Source organism: Microtus ochrogaster, assembly GCF_000317375.1.
Source record: "Microtus ochrogaster isolate Prairie Vole_2 chromosome 14 unlocalized genomic scaffold, MicOch1.0 chr14_random_1, whole genome shotgun sequence".
Lineage (NCBI taxonomy): Eukaryota > Metazoa > Chordata > Mammalia > Rodentia > Cricetidae > Microtus > Microtus ochrogaster.
The window spans coordinates 8,232,581-8,259,210 of NW_004949096.1; the positions used below are offsets into that span (position 1 = coordinate 8,232,581).

At 45.8% G+C, this 26,630-nt stretch overlaps 1 protein-coding gene across 1 annotated transcript in view; it reads right to left on the reverse strand.

The window, feature by feature from the left end:
* Slc1a2 (solute carrier family 1 member 2) overlaps window positions 1-15,494 on the reverse strand; it is a 131,023-nt gene extending 115,529 nt beyond the window's left edge. Inside the window, exon 1 of the mRNA XM_005364094.2 lies at window positions 14,827-15,494. Within this exon, the coding sequence (XP_005364151.1) occupies window positions 14,827-14,843 (17 nt within the window). The 5' untranslated portion in view covers window positions 14,844-15,494. The remainder of the gene's footprint in view (window positions 1-14,826) is intronic.
* Window positions 15,495-26,630: the final 11,136 nt, after the last annotated feature.

Below are 26,630 nucleotides of genomic sequence, written 5' to 3' on the forward strand. Positions count from 1 at the left end.
CTGGGCAGGGATATTTCACTGACCAATACCCTATAAAGATGGCCACCTCCCAAAGAACCAAAAGACATCTTTTCCTAACTCCAGCTCTATTGCTGGCTTAAGCCTACTTCTTCTCTCTTCTATATGCCCTTGTGAGTCTCTTTCCCAAAGCAGACAATTCAATTACAGCAACATTCACTGGGATGAAGATAATAAGTGGAGGTGAAAATAAATTAAGATGGTCCCGATCCTTGGAGAGGTCTGAAGGACAGGCAGAGCAGGAAACGCTTGGTACAGTCTGATCTAATGATCTAATGAAGTGCCCAGAGAAGTCTGAGCAAAGCAGAGCGGGACAGCCTCCCTGGAGGAAGCTCAACTCAAATGTCACCCCTTTTAAAACCTATCCTTATTTTCCCCAGACTGAGAGGACCATCTATTTGCTGACTGCATGCACTCACTATCTTAGGATCTAGGAAGATGCAAAGTCAACTGGTCCTCAATATTCTAACAACCCACGAGAGCCAAATGAAGAACAGGATAAACAAGCAAGGCATCTGAAAGCTATGATTACTGCAGAGAAGAAAGAAAACTTTGAGGCTAGGAAAGGGAGGATCGTTCCTAATGGCATAGGGAGCGGGGAGAAGGCCCTTCTAGGAAATGGCATTGAAGTTGATCACCAAAGAAGACATAGCCAGCTTGGGATGATGGGAGAACAATGGAGAGAAGTGGTCTGGGAAGGGAAATGGGTGTGCAAGATACAGGTAAGGACGATCTGGAAGGTTGGAAGCTACGCATCTCCGAAGAAAGCCCTGGCTGTTGCCTGGGCTAAAGTGATACCTGTGGCTACGGAGGGAAAGGGCCAGACTTAAGAAACCTTCTGGAGAGAAGGACACCAGCAAGCCTGTGTAGCAGAACTGAGCGAAGAGAACAGGACAAGGACGAAGTGGGTATTAATGACTTCAGTGCTTAGATGTGTGGCGGCATGGTTGGCTGAGGTGGGGTGACCTGGAAGGGAGCAGGCGTGAATCTGCAGAGGAAATACCAACAGCTCCACTGTAGCACACTCAGCCCCGTGCACCCATGCATTTGTGCAATGTATGGGTGCGTGGGGACACCAAGTAGGCCATGAGATCTGGAGATCTTGGGGTACACAACTGCATGGGTGCATGGGGACACCAAGCAGGCCATGAGATCTGGCAGTCTTGGGGTAGGAAAGGACCTGAAATAGTACCGTTCTTCTGAAGGTATCAAGAAGACAGTAGTATGGAAATGTTCCAGGAAGGATCCAAAGAGAATACAGAGCCCAAAACATGACTAAAATAATATTGAATCCAGGTTGTGTAGAGATAGCTCGGTGGTTAAACTGCTCACTACACAATCCTGAGGAACAGAGCTCAGAAGCCCAGCATCCACATAAACAGTCAAGTGTACCAGCATGTCTGTAATCCTTGCACTGAAATGAGCAGGGAGGGAGAGACAGAAGGATCCTGGGACTTGTTAGACAGGGGGGTCTATCAAATTGATGAGCTTTGGGTTCAGTGAGAGACTCTGCCTCCAAAAATAAGGTGAGGACTGGCAGAGAAAGATGTCTGATGCCAAGTTCTGACCTCTACACACACATACAGGGATGCAAGCATTCATGTGTGCTACATCACACACACACACACACACACACACACACACACACACACAACCACTGAGTCCAAGAAAGTCTACACAGACATTATATAATGACCTGGGTTTAAGGGGAGAAAAAGAACAACTCCAGCTAAGGAGACATAAGAAGGCTTATAAAAGGTGGCTGTAGAGAAAAATGGTACCCACTGCCCACAATGATATCCTAGCCAGCTGCTGACAACAGTGCTATACAGACAAGATAAACTGACTGCCCACATCCTCAGGTCATTATGATTGATGATAGGAATTTGCCCATCTGGGTAGGGAGTGTTTTCCTTTTTCTCTGCTGTGAGTCATCCTATGTGTGCTGGCTACCCTATGTCAACTTCACACAAACTAGAGTTATCTGAAAGGAGGGAACGTCAATTGAGAAATCGGTTAGATCCAGCTGTAAGGCATTTTCTTAATTTGTGATTGATAGGGGAGGACCCAGGCCATTGTAAGTGATACCATCTCTGGGCTGGTGGTCCTGGGTTCTATAAGAAAGCAGACTGAGCAAGCCATGAGGAGCAAGTCAGTAGGCAGTACCCTCCCATGGGTTCTCCACAAGCTCCTGCCTTCAGGCTTGTGCCCTGTTTGAGTTCCTGTCCTGATTTTCTTCTATACAGATACGGAAGTGTAAGCTGAACAAGCCCCTTCCTCTCCAAACTGCCTTTTGTTCATGATGTTTTGTCACAGCAACAGCAACCCTAACCAAGACACTGTGTCATTGGCTAAACATGGATCGGTTAAACATGCTGTAGGAAGCCTGGACCAAGATATCCCAGAGACACCCTGCGCTCCCTGCAGGAGGCCAAAGCAAGCAATAAGCTGACTCCAGCTCTGATTCTTGCCTTAGATACAATCTTACAAAAAGATGTCTGAATGTCTTCACTGATCCAGGCTTTCCCTCAGAATATACACACATGCTGTGTTCACACATATCTGAACTAAGACAGAGGACCCAAGGTTCACTCTGCTGCCCTGCGTATCGAATTTCCTAATCACCACCTCTTCTTGATTACCACTCAAAACTACAGTAACAACAACAACAACAACAACAACAATAATAATAATAATAATAATAATAATAACTTCGAGGTGGAGGGATGTCTCAGGCAGTAAGAGTATTTGATGGACTTTCAGAGGATTCATATTCAGTTCCCAGCACCCATATCTGGAAGTTCACAACCACCTGTAACTTGAGCGCATGTGTGTGCATGCACGTACACACACACACACACACACACACACACACACACACACATACACTAAAATAAAATTAAAACAAACCTTATATTTTCTCTCTACCCGTTTACAGCCTACCCCAGCAGCACTACAGAACCATCACTGCTGATTCTGGGCTGGCATCACTGCTGATTCTGGGCTGCCTTGAAACTGATTCATCTAACATCTGCTTTGCAGAACTTGGCATTTCAGGCATGTCTGTGACAGGCGACACTGTCAGCCACTCTGAGACACCGGGTCCCTTCTGATCCCTCTCCTTACATCTCTGCATGCCACAGATTTAATTACACTCATCTCCAATCTTTATAGACATCGCGGCTCACCAGGATCCTTTCTCAGCCCCATTGTTAATTCATTTCACGATCAGCCGGGGTGAGTTTGCTTACCTCTTCCCTTAGAGTAGCCTTCCTTAGAGACCCAGATTCTCACGTGAGAGTATCTGCCTGGTGTTGCACACATGCAAAAATTTAACCCAGCACGTGAGATAAATTCCCTATCTTCTTCTTCCTTTAAGGATCACTCCTTCCCTGAATTTTTTCTCTAAACTCATCCTATCCCCTGTTTGCTTAAACTAGGAATCTGAGAGCTGGCTTTATGCTCATCTTGCCTCCATAGGTACTTGGTCACTGAGCAGTCCTAACATCCGGAACATCCACCCCACTCCCTAATTCTTTCCACTCTCTCCCTAACTTGTCCACCTCAGTTATCACTGTGATCTTCTCATTGGTCTCAATGACCATGTCTCACGCATCTACTCACTCACAGGCCACCAACATTATTATAATAAGAAAGGCTCAGCAATAGCCCACATGTCTAAAAGAGACTGGTTAAATGGATTTTTATATACCCATTCTGTGATCTATTATTAAGTACTGAAATGCCTGTTTTATATATAGCATGTATCGCACGTAAGTACACCCATATGTATCACAAACTCATACAACCAAAAGTATTGGGTGAATAAACAACTAGCTACAACAGTGTGTACAGGATGTGCCAATTTGCATATTAAGATTAATATATTTATGTATGCATAGAAACTGTTACAAACGTGAAGATTTCAAGGGGACAGGATCAGAATGGGAGACATGCTCTGCCTACATGCCCTCCTATAATATGTGAGGAATATATGTCTGTTTTTTAAGAATGCCCATAATTTGTCTTATGGAGGGAATGGTAAAATTTTGTTGAAAACAATTTTGACAATGACTCCCAAGTCCTTCAGGCCTCTATGCTATTTCAATATGCAAAATAAACTAAGTGTGGATTGAATTTAATCTGTGACCTCTTTACTGAAATACTGGAAATATCCACCGCATCCACCTTCATGGCAAACAGTGGGTGCTATTTATTTAGCGGAGATGTGAAAAGGGAAGGAAAGTGACCTGGAGTGAAGCTGGCCAGCTTGCTTTAGTTTCTGTTGCCCTGTAGTTATGCCCCCTTGAACCGAGTTGTATTACAGAAAACACAAACACAGGGCCACCAGTGTCACAGACTCAGAGTACAGCTGAGGGACCCAAGGAAATGAAGGGACACACACAGACCTATCATCTCCAGGACTTGGGTTGTGCACAAAAGTGTTCTTCTAGTTCAGGAAGCATCTTAACATTCAGCAACAGGACAGAGGTGACAATGCACAAGTGGCTTTGTAGATGCTGGAAAACACCCGGCGTGGGTTCCTAGCACAGCAGAGCAGATATTCCAGAAGGGGCTCCCAGCTTGGTGCTCACTCTCCTCAGGATGAGGACTCCAGGATGGCACAGGTAGGAAGAGACAAGCAGCCGTGGTCAACCCTGCACGTTTCCATGGCAGCTAGTTAGTTACACTCTGGCCTTACGATTACTATTGCTTCTGGCCCATCCCATTATGCTCACTGCTCAAGACGGCAGTCAGACAAACGGAACCAGAGCTGATGTCTCTCTCCAGGACATTTCAGATAGCATCTTCCCACTGGACCAGGCTTGGACCTGAGCAGATGGCTGTGTGGGTCATTACTAAAACAAAGGAGGATGACAGCTTCTAATATCCTCTATTTCCTCTGCAAGGATTCACTTCCCCTCCCATTTCCCCATACAACACCCTTCTTTTAAGGTATGATTTGATGGACTGATTGAATTACTTTTAACTGTAATTAACAAATAGCTCTATATATTTATTATGTATATATGTATATAACTTATATAATATAATATATACATATATTAATATATGTGTATGTATTATTAAATGACTAACTCAAGTTACTTAGCATACTTATTACCTTGCATTTTTTAGTAGTAACAAGACTTAGACCATAGTCCTAGCCATTTTTAAATAAACAGGACATTGTTATTAGCTGTGGTCCCCTGTGTTGTGATCTGGGAACTTGAGATAGGGAGATGGCTTAGCATGTAAAGTGCTTACCACACACACATGGGGTCATGAGTCTAGGCCCCTAGCTCACACGCTAATGCAGAACAGAGCAGGTGTGGCAGCTCCTTGCAATCCCAGCACTTGGTGGACCTAGTCAGGGGAGTCCTTGAAGTAAACTGGCTATTCAGCCAAACTGGTGAGTTTTGGGTCCAAGTGGGAGATCCTGCTTCACTATATAGTGTGGAAAGCAATTGAGAAAGACACCCAGCATCAACCTTGGGACAGCATACATGTAAACATCCATAAACACATGTGCAAACACACACACACACACACACACACACACACACACACACACACCTCTTTGAACTTATTTATCCTATCTACCTGAAATTTTATAAAGTTTTTATTCATTAACTGGCGTAGCATATTCTTTTGCTACAGATGATAGCACGGGGGTAAGGGGAAGGCTGTTCTCCACTTCAGCGCACAGACCGAAGGCATCTGAAGTGGGCATGCTGTCATTTCCCAAACACACAAGAAGGGAAGTGGCTACCAAAGTGCACTGCCCAGACCCCCAGGCCTTCGACTTCAGAAAAGGGTTCACTGGCTTAGCTGTTAGGAGGGTTGGACTGACAGCTCTTGGGTATGGCTCTTTCCAGACCCTTACATTTTACCCATATAGAGCCATGCTCATGCCCTATCCCATTTCCGCTGAATGACTGGTTAATGCAGGGGTAGAAAATACGTATCTTTCTTCAATCAGGGAGCACACCTCTTCATCTGCCCACCCTTGTTTCCTTTACTCCACCCAGGGAATTTTAGCCAACCCCACAGGCTTCCAATAAACTGCACACTTGTCAGCCCCCAGCTCAGACTCTGCCCCCTGCACCAGTTCCTCAAGTCCAACATGTCAAGGCTCATGGGGAAAAGAGGAAGTCCAGATCTAAAAGGGTTAGCTTGAATAAACTCCCACAGTAATCAGTGTTTCATTTGAAATGTTGGCAATTAATCTATATGATCTCATCTGAAATGCTTATTGTCATGATCTTATAACCAATAACTCAATGTTATGATTCCACGGTAGTTCCATAATGTTGGCTAATGGATGACTTTGAATTTCCAGAAAACGCTGGGAATTAGATCCGGTCTATAATTCCATTACTCTCACAAATCCATTCTTAGAAGTTAGTCCAATTTTTATTCCTGACACTTCTTTTCTAGACCACATGTTGCATATAAATATAGACAACACCATCTGAGATGTACAGTCAGTTGATACCCATCCATTTCAGTCAGTTGATACCCATCCATTTCAGCCCAAAGTAAGCGCATCGTTCAGAACGGCTTCCCCCACTCTCCTATAAAATCTGATGATACCCATCCATTTCAGCCCAAAGTAAGCGCATCGTTCAGAACGGCTTCCCCCACTCTCCTATAAAATCTGACCATCAAATCCCAACTGGCCATTTAAGTAAGACTGAGATAAAAACAAGCAAATAAACGGATCACTAAGGCTTGGGAGCTTGACTTCCCCTGGCATTTATAGGGGTGCTTTCCTTCCTCCCTGTGTCATTTTTCCTTATCTCTCCTCAGCACCGCTGCCCCTGTTTGAAATCCCTCTGGTTTGATGTCTACAAACTGCAATGCGACAATTGTCCGCCATGACCTAAACTTCCTCTTACGTCGCTTTACAGTGCCATTTTCTCCGCAACATCCTTATCCAGAGATAAGCTAATTTCTTCCTTCTTGTGCATAACCTACGACATGTTTCAAAATCTTGTTTTTTCGGGGGGTGCTTGCTTCCTCTTATCAAAATGACTGGAGACACAAAATGATGGAGTAAAAAGAAAAAGAAGGAAGGCTTACCAAAGTTGGAGGAAATGGGGGGTAATTGTGAAATGTTAAAAATGCTACATTACATGACAAAGGGGGAGGGGACTAGGAAACCAATGACAGCATTCAGCCAAAACTTCTCTAAGTTTCAGTGTCTCTCTATATCTAAAAAGAGCATAATATTATGAGCTATTTCAAAGATTAAATTAAGTCACAGACATGCAGTCACATGCAGTTGGGATAAAAACTAAGTGAACGTCCCTACTTAAATCTGTCTAGGGTGACAGCTTCCACCACTTCAATATATGACAATTATCTCATTACTATCAGACTGTGTGTGGTAGAGAAACACTATTTGATCAAAAGGGAACGAGGTGCTGTGTTGTGCTGTGCTGTGCTGTACTGTAGGACCTGGGATTTCCGAAGGTGGAAGGGTTTCCAAAGGGAGTCACATTTCCACAGACATTAACTGCTCTCACTGACCCCTGTTGGGTGATCAACAAACTCCGTTCTCTTTAAAAAGGGAGTTGGGGAGCAAGGAACTAGAAAGATGGCATAGTGGATAAGAGCATTTGCTGTTCTTCCAGAGGACAAGAGTTCAGATTCCAGCACCCATGCTGGGTAGCTCACAACAGCTTCACTCCATCTCCAAGGAATCCAATGCCCTCTTCTGAACTTCTCCAGCATGGGTGCACATATGTGGCAGACATCTGAACACACTAACTTACAGATAAATAAAAGTAAATCTTGAAAACAAGTCACACAGACACAGCCTCTGAGTTCTTGCCAATTCAGAGGTGTCCTGGGGGTCATCACTATTTGCACCAAGCAAAATAAACGACATCAAGAAACTGAGTAAGTTAAGTCATGGCCCTTTGATGATTGCTCGGCTACATCTGCCATCAAAAAGCACAGAAGCCGAGCCTAGCGATTGACCCACATGATCACACAGGCACTGTGGAGAGATGAGGCAATGCCATTAGCTTTGTAGAGATCAATAATTATGGAGGAACCCTGTTAAGAGCAACTTGGGGCAAAGTTAAAGGAAATGACAAGAAGTGGTTAGGGGAAGGAGTGCTTGTGGATTAAAATGAAAGAAGTTGGAGTGAGGAGAAAGTGGAGAGGTTTCTCTTCTTTTCTTGCAGTGAACCTGAGTTCTGCTCCCAGCACCTACATGGTTACTCGCCCATCTGTTTCCAGGGTATCCAATGACCTCTTCTGTTGACCTCTTCTGACTTTCGTAGGCACCAAACACAACTCTCTCTCTCTCTCTCTCTCTCTCTCTCTCTCTCTCTCTCTCTCTCTCTCTCTCTCTCTCCCTCACACACACACACACACACACACATGCAGGCAGGCATTCATACACATAAAATAAGAACAAACAAAGCATTTAAAGTGTCTTGAATTGCATGGCATTCTGACAACTTCTTCCAAGCTCAAACCGTAGAACTTAGGCATGCTGTGTGTATATATACCATATATATGTATACAGACAATAGTGTATGGTAATAGTGTGTGTTCCAAGTTGAACCCTCTGTTGCTGCCCAGAGAGGTAATGGATTGTGCATAGAAAATGAGTGACATGGCCTCCCAACAATGGTACCCAACCTGAGTGGCATGTGCCTCTGTCTCAGGATTCTGCCACTCACTCCTCAGCTTCAGCTAACCACGGCCACAGAGAGAAAGGAATGTGGCCCACTAGTTAAAGGCATGGCTCCATGACCCAGGATCACTGAATTTGAGGTCTAAGAAATTTGAGTCAAATTACTAAATGATTTTACACTACAGTTGCCATCTCTGGAAACACAGGACTAATAATAATGTTTGCTATCTCATATATTGTAAGAATTAAGTAAATGTGTAGATGCAAAAAGCTTTAAAAATTCTCAAAGCTGTGGCACAGGCCTGTAGTCCCAGTTTCTAGAGAAGCTAAGGCAGGAGGGACAGCAAATTCAATGTCTGCCTGGGCTATAAGTGAGTTCAAGGCTAGCCTGAACAACCTAGTGAAAATTTATCTCAAAATGGGAAAAAAATAAAAAAATGTGAAAAGAGAATAGAATATAGCTCAAAGGCAGAGTGCTTGACTATCAGGTGCAATCTCTAATGCCAAACACACGCTCATGGATGCAACAATGAAACATATACACCCACAAACATACATACACACATACACACAAACAGACACACAAGCGCACATGCACACACACAAGATACTGGCTTATAATCACACAATAAATGTATTAAGACAGAAACATGAGTTCTCTGTCAACAGGTTTCTAATATTCCAAAGAGGCTCAAGTCAGGAATTTGGGACTAGAGAGATAGCTCAACAGTTAAGAACTCTGGTTGTTCTTCCAAGAGGACTCAGGTTCAATTCCAAGCACCCACATGGCAACTTACAACCAACTGCAACTACAGTTCCAGGGCCTGTAACACACTCTTCCTGCTTCTACAAGCACCAGACATGCTGCAGGCAAAACACCCAAACACATAAAGCAAAAAGAAAGATTCAAAACTGGGAAATGTTTTTCAAGTAGGCAAATAATTCAAACATTTTCAAAATCCACTTAGAGCCAAAACAAGAACACGGTTCTGGGTCACATGAGGTCTGTGGTGTCAAGCCCCTCACATTCAAAGTTGTGGAAAACGCAAAGCCAAGGCAAATAGAGGTTCTGAATCTGTCTCAAGTTCCACGATTCTGAGAGAGAGCAGAAGCTGGGGACCAGGCGCGGGAACATATGACTCAAAGTCCCCTGCCAGATTAGAAACAGCAAATGACAGATGGTCGTCCTGACCAGTGCCACAAAGCAAAGTCCTGCCTGCCATTTAAATGGCTCCTTTAATATACATGACGCCCAGAGACAATATCTACGCCTTTGTCCCCAAGGACCACATGCAAGGTCTTTGCCATCATCCGTCCTAGAGGGGACTGGGCTTGACACAGATCAAGTCCAGCTGCCCAAGTGGAGTTCATTCCCTGCACTCTCTTTTCAAAGGCCAGCCCTTGCTCGATGAGTCTATAATCCAAGGCAGCTGGCGACATCACCAGAAACTCCAGCTGACAGGCGAGCAGACAGTGACCACGTCTGCTTGTCTAAGTGAGACAGTAAGTAAACAAATGAAAGAAAATAGCAGTGCCGTTGAGAAACAATCTTGAAAATGCAACAAAGCTATGCAAAAAAAAAATAAATGAATAAAGGTATATCCTTTGAAAGGTTAAGGCAGCTTTCGCTCGCCGTCAGTGTAGCTGGAGCCCAGGGTCTTCTCTGATACTACTTGAAGCCAACCAGACAGGTAGATGGCGAACATCAGCGGCCCCTTTCTCCTCTGCTAACAAACATGCGGCCCATCTGCCTCCAGTCAATAACAGAGCACGTGGAGATGGAGCCATGAGATATTTTTAAACACTTCCCCTAATTAATTCATTCTAAGGACTTGACGCTGCAGGGTGAGGGGCGCACAGAGGGAGGAGAAAGCAATCCCACAGCACTGGCAAATAAAGAGATTTGCTGTAATCTGGATTCCAAACCGTTTCTACGAAGCATCCATGCCTCCTGCCCCACAGCATGCTGTGGGGAGGGGCGACTGTGGGCCAGCAGGCACTGCCTGACGTTTGTGAGATATATTGTTCAAACCGTGAGGACATGTCTGCTCGAAATGCAAACCTAAATAAGTCTTTTTATCCTGAGATCTGTGCTTCTGCCTACTAATGCTAGAGAGGATTTTTAAGTTATCTCTGTTTCATTAGATTAAAATAGTGATAGCAGGCAATTGAAATGAAGGTTCAGCTCATTCCAAGAGACAAGGCAATCCAGGTGGGCGAACAATTCTCTCTAGGAAACAATTTAGCTCTCCTTTAAAGGGAGGCAATTCAGACATCATTACAGCCGATACAGCCGATGCAGTCGTGGGGGAAGGCGCACAGGGAATTGTCAAGAAATTAACCTGTGTTTGAGCTTCAAATTGTGAAGATGCCAGGCCTATCTGGAATTGAAGGGCCTCCGCGCGCTGACCCAGAGTGCTGTGTGAATATTGCTTGTTTGTGTGGCGAGAGTCTCGTCTTTGAAGGACTCGGCCAGGTCTGACACATCCCTAAGTGCAGAAGCCAAAGGAGAGGATGCCTCACTGTGCAACAAAAAGGGGAAACAGCGCGCGCGACCCTTGGGTCTGAGGCTCAGCCCGGCCGTTTGGTTTGTAATAAGCCGCCATTCCCACTTTGCAAAGTCTCATTTGGATTTAGAAATTGTTTCTGGAGAATTAAGTTTCCAACTGCTCACAAGAGACTGCCTCGGTAAGCATGGGACGGCTTTATAGTAGCTCCGCGAATACCCATTTCACCTAGTTGAAAGTGAGAAATGAGTTCCAGTGCAGCCTGAGACATAGCTTACACAAGCCCTCATATACCCCATTGCCTCGGCCCTCCAGTCATCCCATAATAAGCCCACTCTACGAGCTCATCCTCCTGCTCCAGTCCATTTCATTTCCAGAGGCGGGCAGTGGGGGGAGGGGAGGCGGGTAAGGCAATGGCTATGTTTAGCGTCATCGTGGGTTGGGACTCATAAATTCAGGGGTCCCCCTTGGCAGGGCTTTTTTTTTTTTGCTGAGCAGTTTTCTGTTTCACTTGCTCTCTCAGACAGACTGAAACCCAAGCCCTCCTGATTGGTGCAACCCTGACCCCTTGGCTCCTGGGAGCTGATCAGAAGATAGATTGCCAGGAGTCTCTGATATATGCGCAGACTCCAGCCCTGGCCTTAGAAACGTCTTTCTAAAATGGTTGTCTCTTCAGCATCTGGCCACTCCACTTTGACCCAGTCAATAACAGACACTAGCCTGCCTGTCACCAGCAACTTATAATCTCTTTCCAATTTGGGTCAGGAACCTAAAAGCCATCTCAGTAATTCCAGCCTAGGACTAGGGAACGACAGCAGCAGCAGCAGCAGCAGCAGCAGCAGCAGCAGCAGCAGCAGCAGCAGCAGCAGCAACAACAAAAGACATGCAACTGTTAAGCCGAACCTTGCTTTTGCAGGAAAACACTTATCAGAACCTGGAAACTCCAAGAGCTACTGCTGAATTTTATAAAAGCCATGCTGATATTCCCAGTACAACATAATCAGAAACTTCAGATTTTCATACCGTTTGTTATGGTCTATAAAAGGACAAGGATCAAAGACATGAAATATAGAAATATTCTAAAAGGCAACTTTCCACAAACAAAGATTTTAAGGAAAGCCGCTGACAATAGGCACAAGCCATGCCTCACATGCTCGTTACTGACAAGTGGCATTTCCAGATGCTACCCCAAAGCTCTGCCAAACCCCGCAATCTTCCTGGAAAGAAGGCATTATGTTGTGCCTTCACAGCATTTTTTTGAACCTTCAAGTCTGTTTTCATTGGATTGCCTACTGCGCAGAGCTACAAGAAAAATGAATATAAAGATATATAAATATGCTTTAAAACAAGCGCTAAACAAATATATTTGCTGCCTCTAATAATTCTATAATGAGTAGCAATTTGCATATGCTCTCAAAGGTGACTTGATCACCAAATAAACACTCAGCAGATCAATTGGTTTAATATACCACTCCACTCCCCCGGCATTCGTGAACAGAGTTGAGCTGAACATGTATAAACTGAAAGCATGTAATTACAGTGCTATTTCAGCATCCTTCCAAGCAATGTATATTTCAGAAAAACAGCTTAATGTTGTCAGAAGACAAAGGCTGACAAAGAGACTAGCTTGGGGACTCTTCCTGAATTTCCTTTTCAAGGTGCATTACCCAAAGATATCAGAAGGGGCAAACGGATCTCACCAGCGCATGAGAATAATCTGGAAATAAAAGCCCTCCCCTGAGAAGCCCTTCTGAAAGTCATCTCCAAGGCGAGCTGTGTCTCTTTATCTCCACCAGAGAGCTAAAAGGTGCATTCTGCCCAACAAAGATTCTGCAAAGGCTTCTGGGAGAAAAGAAGAGTTTTGAGGATGTCTCCTGCTGACCAATTACTGCTCTTAAATAATAACATATTTTTCTACATTTGTTTCCCAGTTTTCAGATTTTTTTTTCAATTTTCATCTCTTAAAAGCAAGTTTCTTTGGCAATCATTCTTTAACCTGGCACAGTGCACAAGATGGCACTAACTGGGCTAGAACTGGTTTTCAGTCTTGAAAATCACATCTGCTTTACCTTAAATGTCACACTTAGGAGGAAGGAAAAAGCACATTTGAGGAGTTTTTGTTGTCTCTACTGTCTCTCCTCTGACCATCAGAAGAGAGAGTAAGTTGGATGTTGTGTTTGGAAGACAATAATTTTCAAAGAGATTTTCCAACTAGGACTCTGAAGACTGAAGTAATTCTAGAAGATTCCTATAGGTAGCCAGAAATACCTTTATACCAGTTCTGAGATGAAAGTCTTTTAAATCAAACACAAAGTAGCGCTGATATTAAGCCATGTGGATGTGGAGTCTTAATATTTAACCCTAGAGATGATGTGTTTGAACACAAGGGACCACCTTCCTTGCATATGAGTACCAATCTGGAGCATCTTTTTCGATAAGTAATCATTTCAAAGGTCCACACTGGTAAATAGGGCAACGTAAGGAAACTTCATGCTAGACAAGATGCCAGGCACCCGTGAGAAGAGAGACATAGATAGATGGGTTTTTTTTCTCTTGCATACACGTTTAGAAGTATTTTCCGTGTCTGAGTTTGGAATCAAAAGAAGTCTGGCTTTGAACACCATCTCTCCACTCCTGCTTAGAGCTCTACCACCCACCATGGAAAGCTGGTGATTTCTATTTTAAAAGCTCCAGAAAATACCAGAACCAAGGTCTCAATGTAGAGCCCTAAGAAGCCCCCATACTTGCTCTGGACACCACATGTGGGTCCAGGGATCTCTTGCAAGCAGCTAATGCCATTTTGTGAAATAACCGAAAAGCTGGGGTCCCCAGTCATTCTTTGGGTTCCGTCTAGGCTCCGGAAAGTCTGAAAAGTTTTTGTAGGAGACAGAACCAGACTGCCTTGGAGTATTCAAGGGACTCTCTTGCCCTTGCATTCCCCATGTCCCCCTTGCTAAATACAGTTGTCCTTCTATATCACAGAAGCGATCACCATGCCAACTGCAGCCTCAAGAGGCGAACCCAAGGCCACAGGCAAAATAAAGGAGCCAGTGATATTCCCAATAGAGTCTGGAAACTCCTGCCCTGCTCCAAGCTACAGGTTTTCTCCCCTTCTTTCGGGAAGCACCCAAATCTCTTCCACCCTTTCTTGCTGCCGGCCAGGGAGATTCCGACGCCTAAGAGCAAAGATCTCTTGGGTCGGGGTTAGCCCCCCCCCACCCCACCCGAGCCCAAAGCTAGAGTTCAAGGCCGCGTGCTGCTCCTTGCCCCGCCCGGGCTCAGGTCCTGGCTCATTCATTCCTAGTGGTCCTCACCTTGCAGCCCAGACAGTGTCTCCTGGCACCAGGGACAATCTTTTATTGTCTTTAAATCTCTGAAACGACCTCCAAAGGGTTTCTTTTTACACTTTTTCACATCTCATGGTACTTCGCCCATTACATTAGAACCAAGACTCTGTTTCCCGCATCCTCAAAGGACAGCGAATCCATCAAAGAAATCAGTCCCCTTCCCCACCACCTCCAGCTGTTGTCCTGTCGCGGTTTCAAAGGTCCAGAATCACAATTCTCTGTTCCCATCTGGGATAGGGCAGCATCACCCCGCGCGCGGCTCCCGCTTCCCGGCAGGTACCCAGAAAAGCCCTCTCACCCTTCCGTTGATGCCATGGCGTGGGGAACGCCCCCTCCTCCCGGGCACGGTCTGGCGACGGTGGCGGCGAGCTGGGTGAGCCCGGAGTGCGGCGGGGAGCGGTATTTAACGGGCAGCCTCTCCCCGCCCTCGCACCCCCCTCCTGGGTAAGCCCTTTAGCGCCTCGGCGCGCGCGGGAGGCTGCTGCGGGCGCTAATCCACGACGCGCGGTCCGCGTTCCCGTGCGCGGCTCGCGGCCAGCGCTCCGAGAGGCTCTGCGGGGATCCCAGGCTGGCTCCTGCTGGAGCGCCCCGGCTGCAGAGCTGCAGGAACGCGTTCCCTGCCTCCCGGCCACCACCTGTGTATGCTTCACCGCGGAGCAAACTGATGCAGCGAGTGGCCCGCACCTAGAGACACCCGGGAAGACCGAGAGTGCGGGGGAGTGTGTGCGTGCGTGCGCGTGTGCTGGTGTGTGCGCGCCGGGGGAGGCGGTGGAGGCCGCTGCGCCCTGGCTCGGCGCCGGCCCGGGAGGGATTGCAAGGTTTAGCCCCGCCGGAGCTGGGGATTTGCAGGCGATCCCTCTCTATTTTTGTCCAGAGCTGACATCACCCGCGCCGCAGCCTGGGGCGACTTCTTTAACCGTCGCCCCTGCCCCACATCTTTAGACGCTGTCCCTCCTCTGTCTTCCTTCCCCCATCAGCTTCCAGTCATAAATTAGCCCCCCCCCAAAAAAATGCCCTCCGGTAGTCCGGGAACGCTTTGGACAGCCGGTGGGTGGCAGGAGCCCAGGATCTAAGGAGTCTCTATTGTTTCCTCTCGAGTCTGAGTGGCCCTGGGTCACCCTTTGCTGGGCCAAGTGCTGAGACCCGGGATGCCCCTCCGTCCCCAATCCTTGGAGAAGCCTTGGCTCTCCCCATCACTCTCTGGACACCTGCTCCGGCTCACATCCCACAGGCGCGCACACCCACCCTCCTCGTACCACTTTTGGGATAGGGATCACCACAGAATCTTAGCCGCAGTAACCCTCAGGTGGCAGGATGGAACCGCGACCCAGCTGCGGGTCCTCCTTCGTCAAGGCCAGAATAAATCTCGGGCATTCAATTATTTATCTAGATTAATATTAATGTGATTCCCCGGAGGCGGGCGGGGTGTGACGGAGGCCATAATTTCAGGGGGTTTGTTTTATAATCCGAAAGAGATCTGCCTGGAGGGCTCGGGCTAGAAAGGCTCAGAGAAATTGTCAGGGCTAAGGTCTGGGGGCGCTTCTCCACCCACCCGACTCAGTTCACGAAGCCCTCTGAGTCTAGGGGGGCGGTGAGCAAAGACAGATGGGCTTCTGAACAAGAGAGTCCAAACCTCCTGCCCAGCTTTGCATAATAATGACTTGTTCACGCAGCTTTTATTTTCTTGGCCGCTGGGACACAGCAGACACCTACAGCTCCGCCACCTGCTGACCCTGTGGCTACCTGGAAGGCAAAGCCCTCTTTTCCTCAGCTGGACAATGGGAGTCAAAACAACCTCTTTTGCAGGGTCATGATGAGAATTACACAGACTATTTTGAGAGGTTTGTAAAGTGTAAACAAAGATATCAAAAAACGTGAGCTTGGGGCTTGCCAGGGAGATCTCAGAACCCTAGTGTTCTTGTTTCTTTTCTCCTCACGGTCCCCTCCAGGATCCTAGCCCTGGGGAGCCTTTCTCTTCCATCTTTGTTTCTTTCTATCAGAGGCAAACTGGTGGTATCACCTTCAATAGCACCTCGCAAAGGTAAGTAATAGAACGAAAGACATTTTTTAAAAAATGTTCTGCTCAACCGGGCATGGTGATGTATGCCTGTAATCCTAGCGCTCAGGCTGAGGTAGGAAGTTCTCAGGTTCGAGACCAATCTGAGAGCTACAGAGGAAGCCCCTGCCTCCGAAACAAAGAAAACAAAACAAAGCAAAAGTTTCAGTTAATTTCAAGGAGCCTTAGAGGTTGTTTCCTGGGCAAAAGATTCAAAAACGACTAGGCAAATGAGAGAAATAAGGAGGAAAAGTACATGGGGCAGAGCTAACAGAAGTTAGCGCCCCTCTTCTGTTTTTTGCCTGCCTATTACCTTGACTAGATCTAAGGGCTGACTCCGGCTTGGAGAGACAGCTCTTGCAGCGAGCCTAGGTTAGATTCCTAGCACCAACAACATCTCATAACTGTCTGTAAACTTCCGCTCCTGCCGCTCTGACGCCCTCTTCTGGCCTCCACTGGTTCCTACATGCTCTCAGTGCAAGACACATTAATACATAAAAATTAAAAATGTTTTGATGAATCAGAATTATTTTAACTTGTACTTTCTTTAAAGAATAAACTCTTTGGTTGTCCCTACATACTTGGGCTTTTAACTTTCATTGAAAAAAAATTAAAGCATGTGTACAAAACTGGCATTCCGAAACTCGGCAGTGTTCTTGGCATTGCCTTCTCAGAAGCCCTGGACCGTGGTTTTGCGTCTGAGGTTCCCATTTAGAGATTTTCCTTGTTTGTCTGCTGAGGTGGCAGCTGAAGAACAAAGCCACAAGAACCCCTCCCTGGCTGGATATTCAGAACCCCAGAAACACTCCTCCACCACCAGACTCCCCTTTAAGCGGGGACTAAATGACCTTCTGTATGATGGTCACCCCTCAGTATCCACATAGCCCCAGAGACCTCGGCTGCACCATTCTCTGGAACTCTGCTCCCAGCAAGCTCCTGATGCCCCCAAACACAGAACAAGTTAAAAGATGGGGAAAGAAAAGCAATGAAATTGTTTTTATTGAAAAAAATATATAGTGAAAATCGTATGGTGAGGACCTTAGAGGATTCGGGTGAGGGAGTCGTAGGCACACAGGATTAGATAGGTATAGTCATTCTGGCTTGCCACCTTCCCTGTAAATGGTCATATCTGTGTGCCCTGACATCACTTCCTGTGTTAGAGAGACATTTGCATTCAGCTGACTAGGGAATTAGGTCTACTAATCATGTGGACTATACCACAAAAGATTCGGGCTCAGGAGAAGCTGATTCTCTGTCAACACCCCCCAAGGACCTTGTGAACACTGGGTGTAAAATAAGATATTCTGGTAGAGATTTAATTTGGTTTGATTTGGTTTGAGCTAGTAATATGTGGGCTGCTTTCTTGAGATTTTGGTACTGTCTATTGAAAACTGATTGGTATCCCCCCTCACCCCAGGTAAAAAACATATACAAGAGTAAATCGGGATCTCTATTTCTCACCTCATTCAAACCCACTCAAAATGGACCAGAGACATTTAGTGCAAAACCTGAACGTGTGAAATTTGCCAGAGGAAAACACTTCAGATCCCAGCATATGCATGCGCTTCTGAAAAAAAAAAAAAAGCCCTCGCATCTCAGGAAGTAACAAAACCTGGCACAAAGGACTGCATGATATCAAAAAGCTTTACAAAGTGAAGAAAAGCCTACAGATTGCCAACAACACATCTGGCAGGGGACTATCTAGAATCTATAAAAAAACTAAAAAAATTAAACACCAAAAAGTCATTCAATGGGCAAGTGAATTGGATGGTTTTCTAAAGAAGTACAGATAGCCAATAAATATGTGAAAAGATTTTTTACATATTACCCATTAAGAAAACTCAAGAGTCGGGCAGTGATGGTGGCACACTCCTTTAATCCCAGCACTCGGGAGGCAGAGGCAGGCGGATATCTGTGAGTTCAAGGCCAGCCTGGTCTACAAGAGCTAGTTCCAAGAGAGACTCCAAAGTTATAGAAAAACCCTATCTCAAAAAACAAAGAAAACTCAAAACTCCATTGAAACTCTGTATGATCCTCATGTCAGAATGGCTATCATGAAGAACATACATGATAATCAATGCTGCTGGAGATGTGGGAAGAGAGAACCACACACAACTACAGTGAATGTCAATCAGTGTAATCACTACAGAGATCAGTATGGAAGTTTCTCGAAATAAGTAAAAATAAAAAAAAAAAACAAAGGATTCCACTGTATCATTCTTGGACACACACACACTGCATGCATGCACACATGCACGCATGCACGCATGCAATGAAATTTTAAGCCAACATACCATAGAGATAATACACATCTATGTGTATTGGTGCACTATTCAAAATAGCCAAGCTATGGAACCAGCACAGATGTCAATCAGCAGAGGAATGGATAAAGGAAAGGGTTGCATATATTCAAAATAGAATTTTATTCAGCCATAAAACGAATAAAAATTACATAGTTGTCAGGGAAATGATATAACCGGAGATCATCATGTAAAGCAAAATAAGCAGGACCCAGAAAGGTAACTATTGGATGATTGCTTTTGTATACAGACCTAGAATATATATCTGACTCAGCATGGGTATAACCTTCTCAGTAATCCACTTTTCCAGCCAGGCTCTACACTCCTCCTCCTCAGCACTCTCTCTGCCTGGAAGTCCCACCTAGTCTTTCCTGCCTAGCTATTGACCATTATCTCCTTTAGTAAACCAATCAATCAGAAAGCACCGTAGGCAGAGACATGTCTTTACAGTGTAAACAAATACTCCACAATAATTACCTACCAGTTACTAGGACCCCAAAGAGCATCCAATGTAGACAGGGTCATCTGACAGAGGCCTTGGGGCTGTGGCAATCCAGTGGAAGAGACCCAGGGCTGAATATTTCTAACCCTTTCTTTCCCATCCTTCAGCCCCACAGGGCTCCTGAGTGACTAGAATTTGCAGGGTGAGGCCTGGTAACAAATCCTTGTATTTCCTCTTCCCGGAAAACAAGGGAGGAAGAGGCCAGTGCAGAGGGATCTCCATAGCAACAAAAATGTTGGAGTTTGAATGCTAGCTCTCTTTTTGCAGAACCTTGTTTTGTCCCTCTCTGATGTGATATTTTTGTGGCAGTAGAGTCGTTCACACTGGGGCAGGCTGCCCCTCTAACATGAAAGGACATTCTACATTTCTGGCAGAAAAGCTGGCTTGGTCAGATCATTTTCTAGAGATCAGGAAAAAATGTACATTTGTATCATGGGAGGTGTCACCAAATGGCTCCAGAGGGCTCAGGCCTAAAGTCCATAATTCTCTGAGGTCCTCTCCAGTGATCACAGGAACTTAGTTGAGTCAACAAAGAAACAGAGACTCGTTTTCCCGTTGTATCTTTTGAAGATTCTCTTCCTATCTTGTTTTACTTCTAAGTGTTTGAGACTAGTTTTTGTATCTTCACATGGGGACCAGAGAGATGGGCCTCCTAATATAAGAAGAAAAAAAATAAAGTCTTGTGTGCTTTTCCATAAAAAGTTGATGAATTAGAACTATTTTCCATCATGGTAACAGCAGAGGAGAAATGTTATAAACTTCAAAGTGTATCAGAAGAAAATAGCCTGAAGAGAAGTAAAAGCCAGTGATCCGAAGACTTCCCATTATAGAAAGAACATAAACTGTTCCCCCACAGACTTGCATGTTTGCACACTTACTTGGTCTCAGGCCACTGGTGCTCTTTGGGGGCCTTCACAGGAGGAGAGGCAGAGCTAGAGGAAGTGGGCTGCCAAGGGTGGGCTCTGAGGGTTATAGCTCTTCCTGCTTAGCCTCGCTGTGTCCTGGACAGCACCACCTTGTGACAGGTGTAGCACCCTCCTTCTACCATGGACAAACTCTCACTTCATTCACCTTGAAAAGGGCGCTACTGCCCTGAACTGTGCTTCAAATAAATCCTTTCTTTCTTAATACCTGCTTCTGCCAGGTACTGAGCCACAGCAAGGAGAAACTTAACTCATACACCCTCCCAAAGGGGACTGTCATTTGTAAGGTCTGAGGAAACATGCAAAGACATGCATTCAGTTCTTCCATCGAACGCAGTTACTACTGCCTCTGCCCTGCTCTTTCTGACCGATGCTCTTCAGAACTTAGTAGTGAGAAAACTGCCCGCCGCCAGCTCATTAGTAAAGCAACTGTTTTTGTGGTTCTTGGAAAAGTCAGAACTACCCAGAGGTCAGATTGATTCCCTCCCAGTGTCTGGGCAGGTGTTATTAGAAAGAAAGACCATGCTCAGCGTGCAAAGCATCTTGTGTTTGAATCCCAGCACCTCCACAGATAACACCAAACTTGACCTCCAATGTGTCACTCAGCTTCTCTGACTCTAAGTTCCCCTTCCCCCTTTGTAAAATGGAAATAATTCTTACAGCTTTAAAAAGTTTTATCTATAAAACAGCTATCATAGGATCTGGCATTTACTATGAACTCATTAAATGTCTGTGTTCTGACAGCAACATATACTTAAAAAGTTGTAAGTTATCTGTCAGTGTTGTCTTTAAAACTCTGATCCAAGAAGATGGTGCTGGTGGCTTTGGCTGCATAAGGGTCATGCTCCAAGCTCTTGTCAGGGGTTGTGGTGACTGTAGCCTCTGCCTGGGACTTGATATGTCTCTAAAGAGAGTGTTTCCATGCCTCTCCTCCCACCTGGTGAGAAGGGATCAGGAGAGCCATGCTGAGGAGAGAAGGCTGTGAGAAGTGGCAAGAGAGTGGTGCTCATGCCCAGCAGGTATCATAACTGGGATCGTCGAGAAACAGAAGCTAAATGCCAGGAAGTGCAAAGACAACAGCAAGGCCTGGCCCACCTCAGCTGGACAAAGACAAGGGGTGGGGCGCTACCAGCAGGGAGGGCGAGTTATGATGTGAGTAAATCAATGGTGGGGGATGGGAGAGGAAGAATCGAGCAAATAGGTGGCGGAATAATGGAAGACAAGTAGTTTGTGTGCTATGAAATGAGGTGGAACAGGAGACGTGAAGGTGGCTGCTACTCTTGCTCCTTGGGAGCAGGTGAATTACACTGCCCATCGATAGAACCAGTAACAAATACGGGTGCTGTACCTATATCGTCTTCCTTTGAGAAAACTGACCCCTGTATGAGTCACTGCGACTCCTAGAGCTGCATCTTAGCCCAGGAAGAAGAGCAGTACCTACATAACAGAGATCCACCCTGACTGGGCATGTCCTGCCGTGTCTACTTCTCATCATTGGAATAGCTGTTGATTTCTCTAGCTGGGGTGGTGCCAGTTCAGCCATGAGACTGGACGACTGGACTTTGAAATGTAATTTTACTGCTCTACAGCTAACTCAGGCTGCAGATTTATTGCCTTTGGAAATTTTGAGTTGGACTGACATATAAAGACACCCAGAAGCCCCACCCAGTGTGTGACTCACCCCCAGCATGCGCCACTATGATGTATGAGAGATGGGAGAGAAAGAGAAGTGAAACAGATTGAACACTATGAAGAGAGGCAGATTTGGAGACACGAGGGTGGAGAGGAACAGCCTGATGTGATTAGCCTTTGAAGCCACCCGAGGCCGTGGTGAAGTCCTGGCCCATTCTGTCACTGAGGGCTATGTCAAGGTTCATAGCCAGGTGTCTGTGTCAATGTTCATAGCCCATGTTGTCAGAAGAGGCCATATGGATGTTCCTGGTCTGGATTGCCACCTGGGACCATAATGATATCCAAGGGCTGCACGGAGTTGGTCCCACCCCTTATTGGCTACAGCATTCAGGAGAGTGGGCCCCTGCACCTCACCTGGGCAGCCACAGCCACAGCAGAGCTGGCTATGGTGGCTGGAGCACAGGTGAGCTGAACCTGAGAGCATGGGAGTGGGAAAACTGGCCCTGTCACTCATCTGCCATCTTCCATTCAGTGGAATGTATGAGGGAGAAATGCCCCCCATCACTTCTTGCCATGTGTGGCCGGTGGGAGGCTGGCCTCAGGGGCATGGGAGCAGGAAAGCTGGTCCTGCCCTCACCTGGGCACTCAGGAGAGTGGGCCCTGCACTTCACCTGGGCAACACAGTAGATTTGGCCTGGAGGTGTGATGTAGTGATGAGATGAGCAGGCCTGCTTTTCATCCCGCCCAGCTCCCACATGGCTAGCTTTACACCCGAAATAACAACACACAAATTGTATTCTTTTAAACACTGCTTGGCCCATTAGCTCTAGCCTCTTACTGGCTAACTCTCACATCTTGATTAACCCATTTCTATTAATGTGTGAAGCACCACGAGGTTGTGGCTTACTGGGAAGATTCTAACCTATGGCCATCTTGGAGAGGAGAGCTATGGCGTCTGCCTCACTGCCTTCTTCCTCACAGAATTCTGTTTTGTCTACTCCACCCACCTAAGGGCTGGCCTATCAAAAGACCAAGGCAGTTTCTTTATTAACCAATGAAATTAACACATAGACAAATGTGTGGGTGCAGGTAAGCTGGCCCTGAGGGTGTGAACGCTGAGCTGGCCCTGACCCTTGCTGCCTGTAGCACTGGGTGAGCTAGCACGGGCAAAGCTGGGCCACTCACCCTGGTGGTGAAGATACAGAGAGCTGGCAGGCTGACCAACTCAGCTACCACCTAGGTCCAGATCCAGGGCTATGAGTTGGCCCACCCCAACACCCACCCCTACTATGAACTGCTGGAGCATGTGAAGGGGCTGGTTCTGCAAACCCAAAGGTGCAGGATCTCCATGACACAGGGCAGCAACAGGATATCCAGGAGCAGTCCCAGTGAGGAATAAGTATTGATAGTGTAGCAGAACCCAGAGGCCTCAACAAGACCGTGGACTCAGTGCAATGAATATTTGTAAGAAAGAGTGTGTGCAAAAGGGTTTACTGTGTGACTCACAGGGACACAGTACAGCTTCCACAACAAGACTTTTTTTCAATTTTATTTTATTTTGGGGAAGGGGTTGCAAGGACAGAGAGCAGATAGGAAGGGACAGGGAGATGGGTGAGATCAGAGTGAATGATGTGAAGGCCACAATGACTCAATAAAAAGTTAAAAAAAAACTGTGCTCAAAGCTCAGGGTGAAGCATTCCTATAATCTCAACACTCAGGAAGCTGAGGCAGGAGGGCTGCCAGACTGAATCATGTAGCGAGATCCTCATTTCAAAGCAACCAAAAAAATAAAAACTAAACTGCCAAGCCACCACTAAAGCTGTGAGCCTAGACATTTGAAAGTTTTTAAAAATTAATAAAGCATAAGTTCCTTTCATAAATGAGTAGAAGTATAAAGATCAGTGTAGGATTTCTATTTTTGAGGAAGAATATGTTTAAACTCTTTTCTGCATTGGCTCAGAAGCCAAGAGCGCTCAAGGCAAGAGATGCCTGAAACTGAAAGGTCTTAGAAAGCAAAGGGAGGCTGAGGTAATAAAAGGCAAGGGAAGGGTTTCCACTGGTGGTACCTGCTCACTCCAAGAATGAGCATGAGAAGAGTGGGCACTGAAGCTGTAGTACGATCTTCAGAATTCAAGCAGTCATCCTTGCCAAGCACGTTTGGAGCCCTGAGAGATTCGAGTTGATTTCATCATCTTCTCTTTCCATTTTGAATGACTGTAAAGCCACTTACTTAATCCTCTGGCCATCCATGAGTGTAGTAATGAATAGGATCTGTCACCAAAAGCCATTGGCACAGCTCCAGGCACACGGCAGTGACAATTATCACCTTTATGATGCCAGCTTTCCGGCTGTCACTAGTTTGTCACTCAGAAAATCAGTAGCAGAGCTTCAAATTCAGCCACACAGCACCACTAGCAATGAGCCAGCCTGCAGTCTTGTCTTCCCACTGTGGCTATTGAAAAGAAAGGCAGTTATCCTGTCATGGATGTGGGGAAACTTCAAGACACAATTTGAGTTCATTCACGTTTCCTCGTGAGCACACATCAGCAAACGACAAATGAAGACTTTCTATTCTTGTCTCACTCTCTGAACTAATGAGAAAAGAGATGTTTCTTCATTGTAGCTTCAATTCAGACTGATAGCTTGGTCTAAATATAATCTCCATGGGCATAAACCCTCTCATTAAGTACCCAGAAGGTTGAAACATTGCACAGCTACGCTTATTGCCTAATGAATTCTAGTAAAAAGAATGAATTCATTCTTGCTTAGTATAGATGAGGTTAGCGAGAAGATGATACAAAAAGGAATTATTGCAAGGTCTCTGCCTACCATTCCCAAATCAGTCTGTCTAGCCCAAGATCTCTTGGGACTCAGTGCCAAGGTTAGCTCAGATTTGTTTGTGTGTGCCATAAAAACCACAGTGCTTTGAATCAGAGTGACTGTCTCCTTCTTGGTAGGTTGATATTCCTCAAAGCAAGGAGACTTTGAGAGTGATTGGTGATATTGGAATGTCTATACCCAGTTTCTCCCCAATCTTGGCAAAAGTGGCCTCTTTCTTCTGCTGGGACAGTGATCCATAGTGATGTCTTCCCAGACAGCAAAGAGAAAAGAGAAGAAACGCATAGTCTTGCATCTTCCATGCGGTTGGTTTCTTTGCTTCAGTTCATTGCTGTTAAATGCTGTGTCAACCAGGAAAAGAACTGGACCAAGGTCCTGGGCCTGGTTCTGGTGTCTCCAAAAATCACAAAGATAGTCTGCTTTCTCTATTTACTTCTTAGTAAAATCCTTAATAATCATGAGAGAGGCTGTGTAGCAAACCCTCAAACATTTTCTCTTAAAAGGCGGTCTGCATTAAAGAAAGACCTAGTTCTTCTTTCTTCAGTATGACTCTAGATTCACAGATAATATTTTTCCACTGAAGGCTAAAGACCGACACTCCAGAGAGCTGGGGCTTCTCCCTAGTTCACTTCAAAATTCCGTCGTTCCCACCTGGAGACTGATTTGGTTATGACACCATTTCCCCTTCAACTGCAAGTAAACTTCCTGAGTCCAGTTAGGAGCATTCTTCTCTCTCCCGTGTTAAATCACATTTCTAGAAACTGGAAGTACAAGAACGTAACCAGGTGTTTGTTTTCCTCAACGATTGCCATCTGGAATTTTATTCCTCATTTGAGAATATTGTTCCCGGTTAGATGTTCTAGTTTTGTTTACTTGGTTCACAAAGGTCTCTCTCCCAAGCCTAGAGCAAGCCTCTGGATAAACACTGAGTGAATTGGGTTACAAACGTGAAGTGAGCCCTTAAAAATACAGCCATTGAGACTGTCTTCTTAAAATGCTGGGCCTCGACTGCACATCCGGGCAGAGCCCTGCCAGGGAAAGCTAGGGCCACTGCCAAGAAAAGCAGAGAGAGAAACCACAATTTGCCACCAAACCACTCCCAAATGTTCTCCTCTCTTCAACAGTGCAGAAAATATCAATTTCCCCAAGTCCAAGGGATCCAAAGCATTTCGGTGGGAATTATCTCAGGATCCAAAGACAGTGAATCCGGTGGGAGAGACGGGGCCGGCTGTGCCCTCTCACCTGCCATGGCCGTCGGCTTTCCCCTTGAAATCATCTCTCGTGTACAAGAATTCTGTGTTAGAACAGCGCAGGGTCGTGTCAGTGCTTAGTCTTAGGTTTTCGTTCACACACAGGCTTAAAAACTAAAAAATCCCAAGTCACAGCCAAGGGATATGCCGGCTTTAAGGCCTCTTGACGAACTAGAGCATGTGATAGGAGACCGTGGGTGCCGTGTGGCCCAGGAGCGCACTCTGACCTGATCCTCCAAGCTTTCGGCACCGCCCCACGTCGTGTGACTTTGTTCCCAGCCTTATGCCTACCATTCTTCTCGCCGTTCTTTCTTCTGAAGGCTTGCTGGATTTTTGTTCTACAAATATGCCAGGGCCCACCTAGAGACTCTGCACATGTTTTCCCCTCCTGAGTGTTCTTCCTCGCCTCCCACCCTCATTCCAGCACTTTTATCAGCAACTCAGCTTCTGGAAGGTGAAACCATTTCCCCAGCCCTTCTCCTTCTAGATTAAATAAGGACCCAACCCCAAACTAGACGTCCTTAAAGCATAATGCCTTTTCCTCCCCAGTTCTCTCTCTCTCTCTCTCTCTCTCTCTCTCTCTCTCTCTCTCTCTCTCTCT